Below are 15,321 nucleotides of genomic sequence, written 5' to 3'. Positions count from 1 at the left end.
AATAAATACATCTGAAAGTGGCTTTCGTTAGGTTTCACTTATTAGCTTTATTGATAAATTAACCTTTATTAGGTTTCATTTCCCTCACGTCCTTCTTCCCAGCATGCCAGCCGTTCTTCCAGTGTACCTCGGATTACATACGCTTCAGGTTACAGACTCCGCTAGCCCAGAAATGCTATTAAGAACTTTACCTCAGGATGAGAACAGAAATCGCGTGGTGGCAGCAGGAGGCCCCATTAGCTAAAGTGGTACCTCAGGATAAGAACAGTTTCAGGTTAAGAACGGACCTCCAGAAAGAATTAAGTTCTTAACCCGAGCTACCACTGTATAACCAAATAAATAAATCCCCAGGTGTCTTTTGTTAGGTTTCACATAGTAGCTTTATTGATAAATTACCCTTTATTAGGTTTCATTTCCCTCACATCCTTCTTCCCAGCATGCTTTGCTGCCCCTTCTTCTCCAAACAAGGATCCTGTTTCCTATAATTGAAATTTACCCATTTTCCAATGTATAATTGAATAAATACATCTGAAAGTGGCTTTCGTTAGGTTTCACTTATTAGCTTTATTGATAAATTATCCTTTATTAGGTTTCATTTCCCTCACGTCCTTCTTCCCAGCATGCTTTGCTACCCCTTCTTCTCACAAACATGGATCCAGCTTCCTATACTTGAAATTTACCCATTTTCCAACATATAACTGAATAAATAAATCCCCAGGTGTCTTTTGTTAGGTTTCACTTATTAGCTTTATTGATAAATTATCCTTTATTAGGTTTCATTTCCCTCACGTCCTTCTTCCCAGCATGCTTTGCTGCCCCTTCTTCTCCAAACAAGGATCCTGTTTCCTATAATTGAAATTTACCCATTTTCCAACATATAACTGAATAAATAAATCCCCAGGTGTCTTTTGTTAGGTTTCACTTATTAGCTTTATTGATAAATTGTCCTTTATTAGGTTTCATTTCCCTCACGTCCTTCTTCCCAGCATGCTTTGCTGCCCCTTCTTCTCACAAACATGGATCCAGCTTCCTATACTTGAAATTTACCCATTTTCCAATGTATAACTGAATAAATAAATCCCAAGGTGTCTTTTGTTAGGTTTCACTTATTAGCTTTATTGGTAAATTATCCTTTGTTAGGTTTGATTTCATTTCCCTCACGTCCTTCTTCCCAGCATGCTTTGCTGCCCCTTCTTCTCACAAACAAGGATCCTGTTTCCTATCATTTTATTTTTCTCTAGGCGTATTTGGATTCTTCCATTTAAACTTGATGGAGGGGCAGAGCGATGGGAAAAGAGAGAAGGCTTTTCCTCACAGCCTTTCCCTCGCCCTTCCCAGGCTGCCCTGCGCAACCTTCCTCCTGGCCTGCTAATAAACTCAGAATAACCCATTATTATACTAATAAACCCACATAACCCAGGAAGCCTCCCAGAGACCTCGTCCTTTTCCTCATTCCCTTGGAGGCACCTAGAAGGGCTTCCCCCTTTTCCCGACGTCCCGCGGCTCCGGCGCCCTGGACAACAGAGGCCAAAATGGCCTGGGCCACCCGCCAGTTGTTTGACCTGCAATTTAGAGCTCCAAAAGTGCTTTAAATGCATGTTGTGGCTGTGATTTGGATAGTGCTTTTAATATTCTGTTGGGAGCCGCCCAGAGTGGCCAGGGAAAGCAATATTATTATTATTATTATTATTATTATTATTATTATTATTATTATTATTATTATTATTATTATTATCTCATTGCCTTGATTGCAATGAAACCTAAAGCAGACCCACTGAAATGCAATTATTAACTTGGTTTTGGGTTTACACCAACCATTCTTCTTTTCCCAATAACCCTGAGATGTTTTTAATTGTTTTTAAACCGGGATCTTTCATGAGGAAGGGTGGCATATAAATCAAATAAAGGAGAAGAAATTTAGAATATTGAGTAAATTTAGTTATAAAAATATTAATTTAGTACCGTATTGGCCCGAATATAAGCCGCACCTTTAAAATTCAAGGGGGAGGAAAGAAGACAATACCCAAATATAAGATGCTCCCTTCAAATTCGGCAGGCACTCACACCTGTTCCATTTTACCGTATGTCTGTTCCGGCAGCGATATTGTAAAAGCGAGCTTTTGTAAGGTCGTGAATTTAACGTTTATCTTCAGAAACAATGTAAAATTAAGGAATGTTAGAAAGATGTTGGGGGAAAAAATTATGTGGTTCTAGCAGAAAAGATATAAAGGATTAAGTAAAAATGAATTGCTGAAAGAAGAGATTGCAAAATTATACTATATTAAGATAAATTATTAAGTTAAAAACAAAGTTGGGAAGGATTTGCTGAAATATTTAATTGAATTAGAATACAAAAATGGGAGGTGTGAGGAGGTCAAGGAAGTAAGTGAATGTAAATAAGTGATGTAAAGGTTTGACTTGTCTCTTTTTTTTCTTTTTTTTGATGATGTTTGCTTTTTTATGTATTGTTATCTATATTTTTCTCTTTTTGTTTTCTGTAACATTTAAAATCTTAATAAAAATATATTTAAAAAAATACGGTAATGTACTATGACAAAGACTATGGCTTTCAGTTTACAGGGCACTCTGATATGAGTGTTCATTAAATCTAGTTTAATGATGATGATGATGATGAAAAGGTGTTGCAATGGAGGAGTGCAGGGAGAAGAAAACTCCTGGCACGCATTCTTTCTTGCTACAGAATTAAAAGATTTCTCTCCTTTTCTCCTTCTTTTTCTCTTGGGTGGTGTGTTCAGCGGTCACCCTCAGGGGAAACAGGTCCCCCCCCCCCTTGGAGGAAATGGACTGATCGGAACCTGGCTGTGACATCGGCTCAGAATCCCAACCTCACTTGGCAGGTGAGGCCAACCCCTGCCTTTGGGTGCCTTATCTGGGACTGCAAAGTGAGAAGATTGACGTCTGGGAAAATGGTGAGGGGACCAGCAGGAAACGGCTAAGGGAGTCTGAGTCCTTTTATTCTGTTGCAGTTGCAGAAAAAAGAGGGTGGGGGATTGGGTCCGCCCCAGGTGTCATCACTGAGGGGGGTGGCAAAAGGACAAAAAGCCCAGTTTAAAATAAAAATAAAAATTGGGCTCACCAAACCTTTTAGATGAGTCAAAAAACGCGGCTGGCACTGGGCACCAGACCGGGGGGGCTGGCACTTACCGGGGGGGGGGGGCATGCAGAGTGCCTGATCCACGCATCTCTCCTGGGGGTGACGTGGTGGCTTGGGCCCCTGCAGGCTCGGTGCTGCCTGAAACACCAGCGTGGGGCTTGCGTCTGCCCCCTGCCTCTCCCTCAGCCGCCCTACAGCTGGGGGGGAGGCAGAGGATAGGCTCCAGAAAGCGCCCCCCGCCCACAGGACCCCCGCGTTGAACCGGGCACCCAAACGGCTGGCTATGCCGCTGTTCTGTTGTTTGAATTATGGGTGCCTTGAGAGTGAATGTGCTGTGCTTGCTGCCCCACTTGTCCTGATGGACCAGCCCCCCATGGCACCAGGGCTGTAGGGCTTCCCTGGCTAGCGACTCAATGTGGGCAGGAGAGTCTGCCTTCTGGGTTCCTGCCTGTCTCATTTTGGGCTGCTCTCTTTTTCCTTAATCCCCGCCACCACCTCTGGGGTCCTGTCTCTGCTAGCAGTCAGCCATCGAGGATGACATTTTCCATGAAAAGGACGATGAAGGAAAAGGCGAGGAGGAGACCGCAAGACGGCTGGTTCTCCTCAGCCCTGACTGGGTAGGTGGCCGTGGCCTAAGCGGTGATTGGCAGAAGGGGAGGGGGGCATATCAACCGTAGGATGAGACTGTTGTTTCAGTTATGGGTGCCTTGAGTTTTAATGTTTGGTTGCGTTTTTAATTGCTCCTCTTTTGCATCTTTTCCTTGCAGGTTCCCAAACTTTCCCCAGCCAGCTCCGTCAGCAGCCTTTCCTCCCTGTCCTCTGTGTCCTCCCTGTCTTCCCTCGATTCCTTTTGGGATTCCGTCAATGAGGTACGTAGCAGACAGAGCAGGAGGGAAGCCCTGCTGAGCTGCACAAGGGCAACCCTGAGGCTGGGGAGAAGGAGGAGGAGGAAGCTGGCCGGCCAGGCCACCTTCTGGACGGTTGTGAGCAAGGGGGCAAACAGGCAGGGGGCTGCTAAGGGCAGACCATGCTTGCTGCCCCACTCCTCCTGATGGACCAGCCCCCCATGGTGCCAGGGCTGTAGGGCTTCCCTGGCTAGTGACTCAATGTAGGCACGAGAGTTTCCCTTCTGGGTTCCTGCCTCCTTTTGTGCTGCTCTCTTTCTCCTCTCTCCCCACCACCACTGCCACCACCACCTCTGGGGTCCTGTCTCTGCCAGCAGTCAGCCTCTGAAGTGGCTATCAAGGAGGAAGAGCCACAAGAACAACCAGGGAGCCCCCCAGAGGAGGACGGGGAGGACAAGGAGGCCCTTGATTTGCCATGCCCCACACCTGGAGAACACCTGGAGGCAAGCGTAATTGAGGTCAGACAAAACATACACTCATTCATGACATATGAAAAGCTTCCCTGAACAGATGTCTTCTAAAAGTCAGATAGTTGTTTATTTCTTTGACATCTGCTGGGAGGGCATTCCACAGGAGGTGCCATCACCAAGAAGGCCCTCTGCCTGGTTCCCTGTAACTTCGCTTAGTGCAGTGGGGGAACTGCCAGAAGGCCCTGGCGCTGGATCTCAGTGTCCGGGCAGAACGATGGGGGTGGAGATAATTCTCCTGGGTTGCTTTTGGTTTGGTATTTGTTTTGTGAGATAACTCTTTTGAATGAGTTTCCAGGTGGCTCCTGCCAAATGAAGTTATTGATTGCAAAGTGGGTTTGGCGATAATAAAACCATGTTGGCACTTTGCAAAGCCGGTTCTCTCTGGGGGTTTCCTGCCTCCGATATCTTCCCCCCATCCGCTTGTTCTTGGCTTTGTGTCTCGTCCAGATATATCCAGGGCTGACCACATGAGAACTTGGGAGAGGAGTGTTCCCTACTGACTACAACTCTTTCATATAACGCCTTGCCCCAAAAAAGAAAAGGAGGGATTATGACAGCCTGCCACCACACAGGCCCTTCTTCGTATGGCTCCTTCACAAACGGTCTGGAGGGCAGCAACACAAGAAGGGGCCTTTTCTGTGGTGGCTCCCCACTTGTGGAATGCTCTCTCCAGGGAGGCTCATCTGGCGTCTTCATTATGTATCTTTAGGTGCCAAGCAAAGACATTTCTCTAGAACAGAGCTTTCCAAACTGTGTGCTCCTCCTGGAAAAGGGCTAGTTGAACTGAATCCCTGTGTTGCGAAATGAGGCATGTCTCCAAAGTGTGTCACCAAGATGGAACGTTCTGCTCTACAACCAGCCTTTGGCTAATTGAACAATGCATGGCCTTTTCAACATGCTTGTGGATTGGGAGGTTGGCTTATGAGTTCGCTTTTGTTTTTAAAACATATGCTGTGTTTTTATTTTGTATTTTTATGCTGTAAGCCGCCCTGAGAGCTTCAGTTGAAGGATAGCATGCAGATTTAATCAATTGTTTGATTGTAAGATTGATTAAGGGACGCAGGTGGCGCTGTGGGTTAAAGCCTCAGCGCCTAGGACTTGCCGATCGAAAGGTCGGCGGTTCGAATCCCTGCGGCGGGGTGCGCTCCCGCTGCTCAGTCCCAGCGCCTGCCAACCTAGCAGTTCGAAAGCACCTCCGGGTGCAAGTAGATAAATAGGGACCGCTTACCAGCGGGAAGGTAAACGGCGTTTCCGTGTGCGGCTCTGGCTCGCCAGAGCAGCGATGTCACGCTGGCCACGTGACCCGGAAGTGTCTCCGGACAGCGCTGGCCCCTGGCCTCTTAAGTGAGATGGGCGCACAACCCCAGAGTCTGTCAAGACTGGCCCGTATGGGCAGGGGTACCTTTACCTTTACCTTTACCTTTAAGATTGATTAATGATTGTGGCATTTTCCCAGAATCTGGAGGTGAATTGTTTACTTTTTTCACAGGACTGCGAGGGAAAAAGGCCCCCGAAGACCCCCACTTGCCTGGCTTCCATCGTCTCCTGGGTCCACAAGGTCTTCAGAAGAGCGCTGCCGCCAACACCACCAGTGCCACTGGGGCAACCCAGTACAAGCACCAGCAGCGGGGCGCAGGCAGAAAGGAGGCCACTCTGCACACGGCTCAGGCGCTGGATGCGGCAGCATCGCAGCTGTGTCCACCCTGAACCAAGGTGAGGAGGAGTTGGGAGGCTCGCACCGATTCACCCAGGGAGATTTTGTCACACACACCCCAGGGATGACACTCGGGGCGATACCCCCCCCCGCACCCCACCTTCCTCCGTCAGTGGTGGCAGGGGAAGTAGCACCTGGAGGCGCCCGAGTCCCTAAGGGACATTTCCTTTTGGTTGTCCTTCCACAGGTCTTAATCCTTGTGGTCCAAACTGGAGAGGAGGAATAAAAGATCAGAGCGCGGAGGCAAGCGGGGCGAGAAACCCAAACTCTCGTGGCCCTACGCCGGCGTCCCACACGGCCAGCCCCAGTCCTAGAGCCCGACACCTTTTGAGATTGCGGAGCAGAACAGAGAAGACAGCGGGCAAAGGGTGGACGGTGAAGGAGAAGTGCGAGAGAACAACAGCGTCTGCGGTGTTGGAGGAGAAAGAGAAGGCAGGATTGAGAGGGGAACGATCCTGGAAGGTGGCTTGAAAAGAAGGGGCAATATGGCGTAGAAAAACTGCTAGCTCATGCTGCCCATGCCCAAAGGAGGAGGAAGGAAAGGAGGAAAGCAAGCGAGCAAGAAGGGACAGCTAAAGAAAGAACTGAGAAAAGAGACAGCGAGACCTTCTGGGGGTCAAAGAAATTACAATAAGAAGGAAACTGAGAGTTTTTAGGTTGCGCTCCACGGCAACCCGGAAGTAACAAAACGCATTACTTCCAGGTTTTGCCATTCACGCATGCGCAAACGCTCAAAATGATGTCACGCACATACATGGAAGCAGCAAGTTGTGACCAGCACACATGCATAAAGTGGTGCCTCGCAAGACGAAATTAATTCGTTCCACGAGTTTTTTCATCTAGCGAATTTTTCGTCTTGCGAAGCACGGCTTCCTATAGGTATGCATTGAAAATCAATTAATGTGTTCCTATGATCAAAAAAGGGACGCGGGTGGCGCTGTGGGTAAAAGCCTCAGCGCCTAGGGCTTGCCGATCGAAAGGTCAGCGGTTCGAATCCCCGCGGCGGGGTGCGCTCCCGTTGCTCGGTCCCAGCGCCTGCCAACCTAGCAGTTCGAAAGCACCTCCGGGTGCAAGTAGATAAATAGGGACCGCTTACTGGCGGGAAGGTAAACGGCGTTTCCGTGTGCTGCGCTGGCTCGCCAGATGCAGCTTTGTCACACTGGCCATGTGACCCGGAAGTGTCTTCGGACAGCGCTGGCCCCCGGCCTCTTGAGTGAGATGGGCGCACCAACCCCAGAGTCTGTCAAGACTGGCCCATACGGGCAGGGGTACCTTTACCTTTACCTTTACCTTTATGATCAAAAAAAGTCCAAACAAAGCCAAATTTGGTACAACTAGAGTTTATTAAGTGCTCTTTAAAGTCACACATACTGTAAAGAGCATTTCAAAAATTGAAGGAACAATAAATTAAGTTTCTAAACATGACAGAAAAACATTTAAAAACCAGCAAAGTGTACAGTACATTTTCTAAGTCTCTGGGGGACAACTCAAAGAAGGTTCCTCTTCCACTCTTTGCTTCTTGCTGAAGAACCTGCCCATGGTCTGCTGCTTCATCCGCCTTTTCAGCACCTCCCTGAAAGGCAACATGACCCTCGTATCAAAAGTGTTCACAAGGTCATGTACCACATGCTTGTCAGGGTGGTGCCACTGTGCAAAAGCCTGCACATCCTTCCACTTCAGGCAAATGTCCCTCAGTACTTTGGAGGACAGCCGTTCCTCAGTTGCTTCCTCCTCTTCCAGCGACGCCTGCTCCTGCGCAGCCTCTGCCTGCAGTTCGACCAGCTCCTGGGTGGTCAGCTCGTGGTCGTGCTCCTCCACCAGCTCGCTGATGTCCTCCTCTGTGACCTCCAGCCCCATGGTCCTCCCCAAGGCAACAATGTCCTCCACCACTGTTGACTCTGGTGCATCAGAGTCACTTGATGCCACACAGTCCGGCCACAGGCTTCGCCAAGCGCAATTCAAATTTCTCTTGCTGATCCCGTTCCAGGCAGTGGTGATCATCTTCAAGCAGGTGACGATGTCAAAGTGGTCCTTCCAGAATTCCCGCAGGGTGATGGTGGTGCAAGCAAGATTGACCCAGTCCACAAACAGCACACGTGTGACCCAAGCCTTACTGTTGGATCGCCACATGACACGCAGCTGCTCCTTGTTGAACTTGTGTTTCTTGAAGGCCCGTGGATTCTCCGAGTGGTACACCAGCAGGGGCTTGATCTTCCGGTCGCCGCTTGCGTTGGCACAGAAGAGCAGGGTCAGACGGTCCTTCATGGGCTTGTGGCCAGGCAACTTGGCCTCCTCCTGTGTGATGAAAGTCCTTTTGGGCATCCTCTTCCAAAACAGCCCGGTCTCGTCGCAGTTGAAGACCTGCTGTGGAATGTAGCCCTCCATCTTCACAACCTCCAGGAACTCCGCTGCAAAGTCTTCAGCCGCAGAAACATCAGAACTGGCAGGCTCTCCATGCCTGACCACGCTGTGGATTCCAGATCTTGTCTTGAACCGGTCAAACCAGCCTCTGCTTGCCTTGAAGACTTCTGGCTCGCCTGAGGTTTCTGGCTGTTCCTGGACGAGGTCTGCGTGCAAGGCCTTGGCCTTCTCACAAATGACGGCCTCAGTCACTGTGTCCCCTGCAGGCTGCTTCTCTTCTAACCAGATGAGCAGCAACTTCTCCACCTCCTCCAGAACAGCTGAGCGGTTCTTCACGATCCTGGTGACTCCCTTGGCTGCATCAGTCGCGAGGATCTTCTCCCTCATCTTCAGGATGGTCCCGATGGTCGATGGATTCCTCCCGTACTCCCTGGCGAGGTCTGTCACACGCATTCCACCGTCGTGCTTCTGGATGATCTTCATTTCCAGCGTAACCTTCTCCTTCTTCCCCTCGCCAGGCTCTGCAGCAGCAGTCTTCTTGGGTCCCATGGCAGCACAGCTCCTACCTTCGCAAACGCCCCCCTCCCAAAAAAAATCAGTGCTTCACCTATTTTCAAGAGAGATTTTTTCATTCTGAGATGTAGGTGTCCTGTTGTGTTGTATAAAGAGAACTGTGATCCAAATAGAATAAACATAAAATTATTAATCTCAGTTGCTTGGAAATTGCTTGAGTTTCATGTCACCCTCTGGGTTAGGAAACAGGTACCTACTTTGTCAACCATTGCAATCGTTAGAAATGAGAGCAGGTGTGTGTGTGTGTGGTGTGTGTGTGTGTGTGTGTGTGTGTGTGTGAAGAAAAGGAATAATTCCTTTTCACATTTTAGACTCCACTAACAAGGAAGTATCCTGACTCATATTATTTTATTTATCATTTCAATTAAAGCACATATTTCCTGCTCTTCAGCCACCAAATGTTAATCTGCAGGATTTAAAAAATCCATTTTTAAAACTATAGCATTCTTTAACGACAGTTTGTTGGTGGTCATTTATAACATTATATCAGTATAAGGATATAATAGAAGAATGCAAGAATGCCAATGAATCTGGTCAGGGTTCAAAAGTTTGCACTGAATTTCCCCACCTCCAGGAAGCCATGAAACTCAGACAATTTCCAGAGCTCAAAGGTTGAATTGCCTGAGTTTCATGGCATCCTGCAGGTGGGGAAACTCAGTGCATCCATAGGTAGGAGAGTGTTTCACTAAGGAAGACCCAGGGAACAAGGAAATGGGAGAGGTTTGGGTGGAATCTTTTAGTGGACCCCCCAGCTCCCATCAGCCCAGCCAGCAAGACCAATGGTCAGGGCAGGGTAGACCTGCAACATGAGGACAGCCTTGGCTCCCCAGCCGTGAGAAAGGGGCTCTTTCCTTGATAAACAGGAACCACTAGAAGGACTGGAGGACCATGAAACTATGAAGTACGTACTTTTCATTCCTGGCGAAGGGTGTCTGAGAAAAGACATACGGAGTTTCCTTATATAAGCCTTTTGGAGAGATGACCCCACTGATGAGAAAGTGTCCACGCCAGTAGTAATTGCGAGCATCCGTTTCATCCCTGACCAGATTCAAGGGGCATTTCGCCTTGTGGTTCCCGCAGACTCCAAAGGGCATCATGAGCAGCAGAAGCTGCAACAGAAGGAGCAGGGATCTCTTTCTGGCTCATGACTAATTACAAATTAACCCAACAATCCTTTGCGGTAGCCATATCAGCGTTTCAATGAGCCAGTTCGATATCGGGGACTCTGACGTTGTGCACTGGAGGACCCCAAGCTGGAAGAAAATCCTTGCTCCCCAGAGAGACGCCGGCTTGGACAGCCCCCTCAGCTTCAACTACGAAGCCTACGAGAGCAACTCCGACTGTAGCTTGCAGGTTGCAAGTCTGTCCCTGTTCAGTAGCCTTTCCTCCCTGTCTTCCCTGGATACCCTTTGGGCCTCGCTCAATGAGGTACATAGTAGACAGAGCAGGACGGAAGCCCTGCTGAGCTGGGTAACCCTGAGGCTGGGAAGGAGGAGGAGGAGGAAGTTGGCCAGCCGGTCAGGCCACCTTCTGGACCTGTTGTGAGCAAGGGGGCAGACAGGCAGGGGGCTCCTAAGGGCAGGCTATGCTTGCTGCCCCACTTGTCCTGATGGACCAGCCCCCCATGGTGCCAGGGCTGTAGGGCTTCCCTGGCTAGCGACTCAATGTGGGTTCCTCTCTCATTTTGGGCTGCTCTCTTTCTCCTCTCTCCCCACCATCACCTCTGGGGTCCTGTCTCTGAATCAGATGGCCATCCCACCTCTGCTTAAAAACCTCCAAGGAAGGAGAGTCCATGGTCGGATCCAGCTCCTTCTTTGGTCCTGGGGAGCAAAGTTCAGGCCAAACTTCCAACTTCCAAACACTCCCCTTGACTTCTGTCCAAAATGTTTTTCTCCAGCTCTGCACCTGCCGCTTGAGCCATTCAAGACTCCAGAAAGTTATTGTGCTGAAACTTATTCCACTTGGAATAATCAAAATTATAGTCATCTCATCTTCTGAAAGCTCAGGAGATATTTCTGGGGGTAGCACAAGCCTTGGAAAGCAACAACAGCATGGCAATATTAATTGCGCTGTGACTGGGAAAGAAAAAGTTGGTGCAAAGAATATTTCCTGTGTTGGAGACAGACTGAGTCAAGATGCAGAGCTGGCGAAAGAGGGGTGTGCCTGCCTTGTGCTTCCGAGCTCCGAAGGTAGAGTTGAAAACCACCCAGATTGGGAAAGCCCACCCAGTCTGGCCTTGCAAGAGTCTTTGGGTTCTTCTGCTTTAGCTCCTTGGCAGGTAAGAGGAGGAAGAGGCAAAGCCAGAATGAGATCCCTGCTCCTTCTATTGCTGTTTCTGCTGCTCATGATGCCCTTTGGAGTCTGCGGGAACCACAAGGCGAAATGCTCCTTGAATCTGGTCAGGGATCAAACGGAAGCTTGCAATTTCTACCGGCCTGGACACTTTCTCATCAGTGGGATCATCTCTCCAAAACGCTTTTATAGGCAACCTCCATATGTCTTTTCTCAGACACCCTTCGTCAGGACTGAGAGGTATATAAAATCATATGTGGGTGGGTTTCATGGTCCTCCAGTCCTTGTAATGGTTCCTATTTATCAAGGAAAGAGCCCCTTTCTCAGGGCTGGGGAGGCAAGGGCTGATGTTGGAGGACTACCCTGCCCTGACCATTGGGCTTGCTGGCTGGGGGTGATGGGAGCTGGGGGGGGGGTCTAGTAAAAGATTCCACCCAACCCTCTCCTATTTCCATGTTCTCTGGGTCTTCCTTAGGAAAACACTTTCCTACCTTTGATTCTGTGTTGCTTTTAGAAGAATGCAAGAATGTTAGTGAATCTGGTCAGGGTTCAAAAGGATTCACTGAATTTTCCCACCTGCAGGATGCCATGAAACTCAGGCAATTTCCCAGGCTCAAAGGTTTCATTCAATATTATTCAATTTGGACAATTCAGAAACTGTCGTTAAGGAATGTTATAGTTTTACAAATGGAATTTTAAGATCCTCTAGGTGACTTTTGGTGGCTGAAGAGCAGGAAAGATGTACTTTAATTGGAATGATGTATAAAATAATATGAATCAGGAGACTTCCTTGTTCGTGGAGTCAGGTCTCTAAAACATGAAAAGGAATTATTCCTTTTTTCACATACACAACTGGTCTCATTTCTAAGTAGTGAGATGTTTGATATTTCTTCACTTGGAATCCATAGGTACCTGTTTCCTATCCCAGAGGGAGGCATGAAACTCTAGCAATTTCCAAGCTGCCAAAATTATTTTATGTTTATTCTATTTGGATCATTTGTGAACAACCTTAGCCCAGTTCTCTTGACACAATACCACAGGATACCTACAGCCCACTATGGGCTACATTAAAGGTTTCCTCCTCCAATCTCAGCACTTTTTCCTTTCTTTCACTGTTTTAAAAAAATTAACAAAATATGTTTTATGGAATCGATGTCTTGAGCACACGAGCAAAGTCTGTCCCGGTAGGGAACTCCTCTTAACCTGCCATCTAACACTGCAGAAGGAAAGACATTTAGTCTGGCTTTGGTAAAAAGCCTTCGGTAGTTTGGTACTGTCAGGTTTTTGATGTAAGATGTTAACTTAAAGACATACCCATATTGTACTCCTACTGCCAGCGGACTACAGACTGTGTGTGATTGAGATCGCAAGTCACTGTGTGCATTATCCCATAATCTTTGCTTTAAAATCTTTTGGGCGCCTTCATAACCCAGGTTATACAGTTGGAGGGGAGACAGACCAATAGAGGTGGCTTTTTTAGCCATGGTTTTCTGCCATTTGCTGACAAATTCCTCATTGGTCAGGTGTTGGTACAAACCCTTCCCCAGATTAAACACTGAAATCCAGAGCCAATGTTTTAGGGCAGCCCACCACGCTTTAGTTGAAATTGGGCATTCACCAGCTTCTAACAGAAGTACAGAGTTGGGGACGCAGTTAGGTACCTGCAGCAGAGATCGTAGAAATTTTGCCTGAAAGCCATCTAGCTTTGGCAGGTCCCCATTATGCCAGACATTTGCTGCATACGGGAGTTGGGAAACGGGCTTTGCGTTGAAACACCTTAAGGCTGCTGGAACATATTTGCCACCCTTTGTGAAGAAGAATCTGAGTATGGCTAGCTTTGTAATCTCCACCTTTTGAAGGGAGGTTTGCCAATGGTGCTTCCAAGATTCTGTATGCTGGAATGTGAGCCCTATATAACTGAAGTATTTTATCTGTTCAAGGTTATGGCCATCCAGCACCCATTTAGACCGGGAAAATCTTCTTTCGAAGACTAAAATTTTCGATTTTTCATAATTAATGGATAAACCATTTCCAGAACAGTAATCAGAAAATTTCCTCAACAGATAATTCAAACCCGGTCTGGAACATGAGATGATGGCCGTGTCATCAACATATAACATCAAGGGGTCCTTCTCATTCCTATTTTTGGAATGTGTCCATCTGGGTCCATTAAGCTCTCTTCTAGGTCATTCAAGAATAGACAAAACGATGTGGGGGCCAAAATACAACCCTGTCTCACCCCCCTAGTCATCTCGATGCTGTTCGATAGCTGTCCCTGTTGACCGCATCGGACCTGCAGTTTGATTCCATTGTACAGGGCTTTTATGAGAAAGAGAAGTTGTTTGTCCTGCAAAATCAGACTTAATTTGGACCATAGCTGGGATCTGGGGATGGAGTCAAACGCTGATTTCAGATTCATGAAGGCCACAAAGAGTTTACCCTGTAGAGGCCTGGTATACTTCTCGGCTAGGAAGGACAGCATTAGACAGTGGTCTGTTGCTGAATGGTTCTCACGAAAAGCTGCCTGGGCTTCAGATAGCATATTGTGTTCATTTAGAAAAGTTGTCAGTTTGCTACTGAGGAAACGGGCATACAGTTTCCCAATTATTAAGAGCAGGCTAATTGTCCTATAATTGGAAGGTACATTTGGGTGGCCTCTCTTAAAGATTGGAACTACTATAGCATGTTTCCAGCTATATGGTACCTTCCCCGAGTTATTTACTACCATAAAACGTGCTGCCAGAAGCGGAGCCCACCAGTGCTGGTTTGATGTGATCAACTCTGCTGGGATAAAGTCTTTCCCTGGAGCCTTTCCGCTCTTCAGATTCCCAATTAATGTATGGACTTCCTCCACAGTAACCGGCCTCCAATTAGGGAGCAGTGACAATTCTGCCCTGCCATCCTCCTGGAAGCTGGAAGGGAGGTTTGGATTTTCCATAAATATATTTCTGAAATGGTTCTCCCAAATCTGAGCTGGAATTACACAGCTGGGGGCTGAAGAACTATTTTTCATTGAGTCGGAGACTAGTTGCCAAAAGAGTTAATTTCATTGTTTAGTGAGGCATTCAATAGCAGGGACCAGGAATTTTGTTCGGACTGCCTTTTTTTTTTGAGGCCAAAAGGGCTTTATACTCTTTTTTTGATTTTGAAATAAGATTGAGGTAAGTAGTTTAATCCAGTGTTTCTATAGGCCAAATAAGCGTTCCTTAAGGCTTCCTTCTTTGTGCGGCACTCTTGGTCAAACCAACCGCGCCCTTTAGCAGTGCATGGCTTGCCGGCTGAGTTTATGTTGACAGAGACCACATCCTGCAAGGACTCAATGAGATTTTCGTAAGCCGTCAGGGAGGAGTCTATTGATAAATTGCTTATTATAATTGATCTTAACTTAATTGCAGTTTGTGAATTCAATCTATTCTCAACTGCAATTGCTATCTCAGGTGTCCATTTTTTCCTACGCAATGCTGGATCATTTGCTTTATCTATATCCTCATGTTCTATGTAAGAGCACTGAATTGAGTTTTGGCCAGTAGTGGAGATGATTAGAGGTAGGTGGTCGCTTTCAGTCCTATTATCTATGGTGAATTTTAAAATTGATTCGAAGGCCTCTCTGTTAGTGAGACAGCAGTCTACTATGCTAGCTCCATTTGTATTTATGAATGTATACTCGCCTTCTCTGTGCCCGGGGAATGCCCCATTAGCAATGATGAGGTCAAGACTTATTTGTAAAAAAAGCCAGGCAGAATCCAGCATAGTTGATTTGGCAATCTTTCGAATGTCTACGAGGGGGTGGGTTTAGAAAGAGGGCACTATTTTCCTTTAGATCTCTTAATATTGGGAATTTTATTTCCAGGCTAACATCATTTGAGCCTATTATGGCATTCATATCTCCCG

General features: G+C 47.3%; 2 protein-coding genes across 4 annotated transcripts in view; one reads left to right on the top strand and one right to left on the bottom strand.

Moving 5' to 3' along the window:
• LOC309332844 (vomeronasal type-2 receptor 26-like) overlaps positions 1-9,154 on the bottom strand; it is a gene marked incomplete at its 3' end in the record, with an annotated part of 48,102 nt that extends 38,948 nt beyond the window's left edge. Inside the window, exons 1-2 of one of the 2 annotated variants that reach the window (XM_081846098.1) lie at positions 7,667-9,154; positions 7,555-7,574 (exon numbers count right to left, since the gene is read on the bottom strand). In XM_081846098.1, the coding sequence (XP_081702224.1) occupies positions 7,672-9,114 (1,443 nt within the window). In that variant the 5' untranslated portion in view covers positions 9,115-9,154. Of the gene's footprint in view, positions 1-7,554; positions 7,575-7,666 lie in introns of those variants that run through there. The other variant, XM_081846097.1, reaches the window with a different exon arrangement.
• LOC309332886 (uncharacterized protein) overlaps positions 1-15,321 on the top strand; it is a 251,246-nt gene that overhangs the window by 84,988 nt on the left and 150,937 nt on the right. For both annotated transcript variants that reach the window (XM_081846206.1, XM_081846205.1), the window contains one exon: positions 3,637-3,732. In XM_081846206.1, coding sequence (XP_081702332.1) covers positions 3,637-3,732 — 96 coding nt within the window. The remainder of the gene's footprint in view (positions 1-3,636; positions 3,733-15,321) is intronic.

The sequence above is a fragment of the Podarcis erhardii genome (assembly GCF_964252035.2).
Source record: "Podarcis erhardii genome assembly, chromosome: 18".
In the NCBI taxonomy this organism is placed as follows: Eukaryota; Metazoa; Chordata; class Lepidosauria; order Squamata; family Lacertidae; genus Podarcis; species Podarcis erhardii.
The sequence above is the reverse complement of the archived record's forward strand: the minus strand, read 5'-3'. Positions and strand labels throughout refer to the sequence as shown.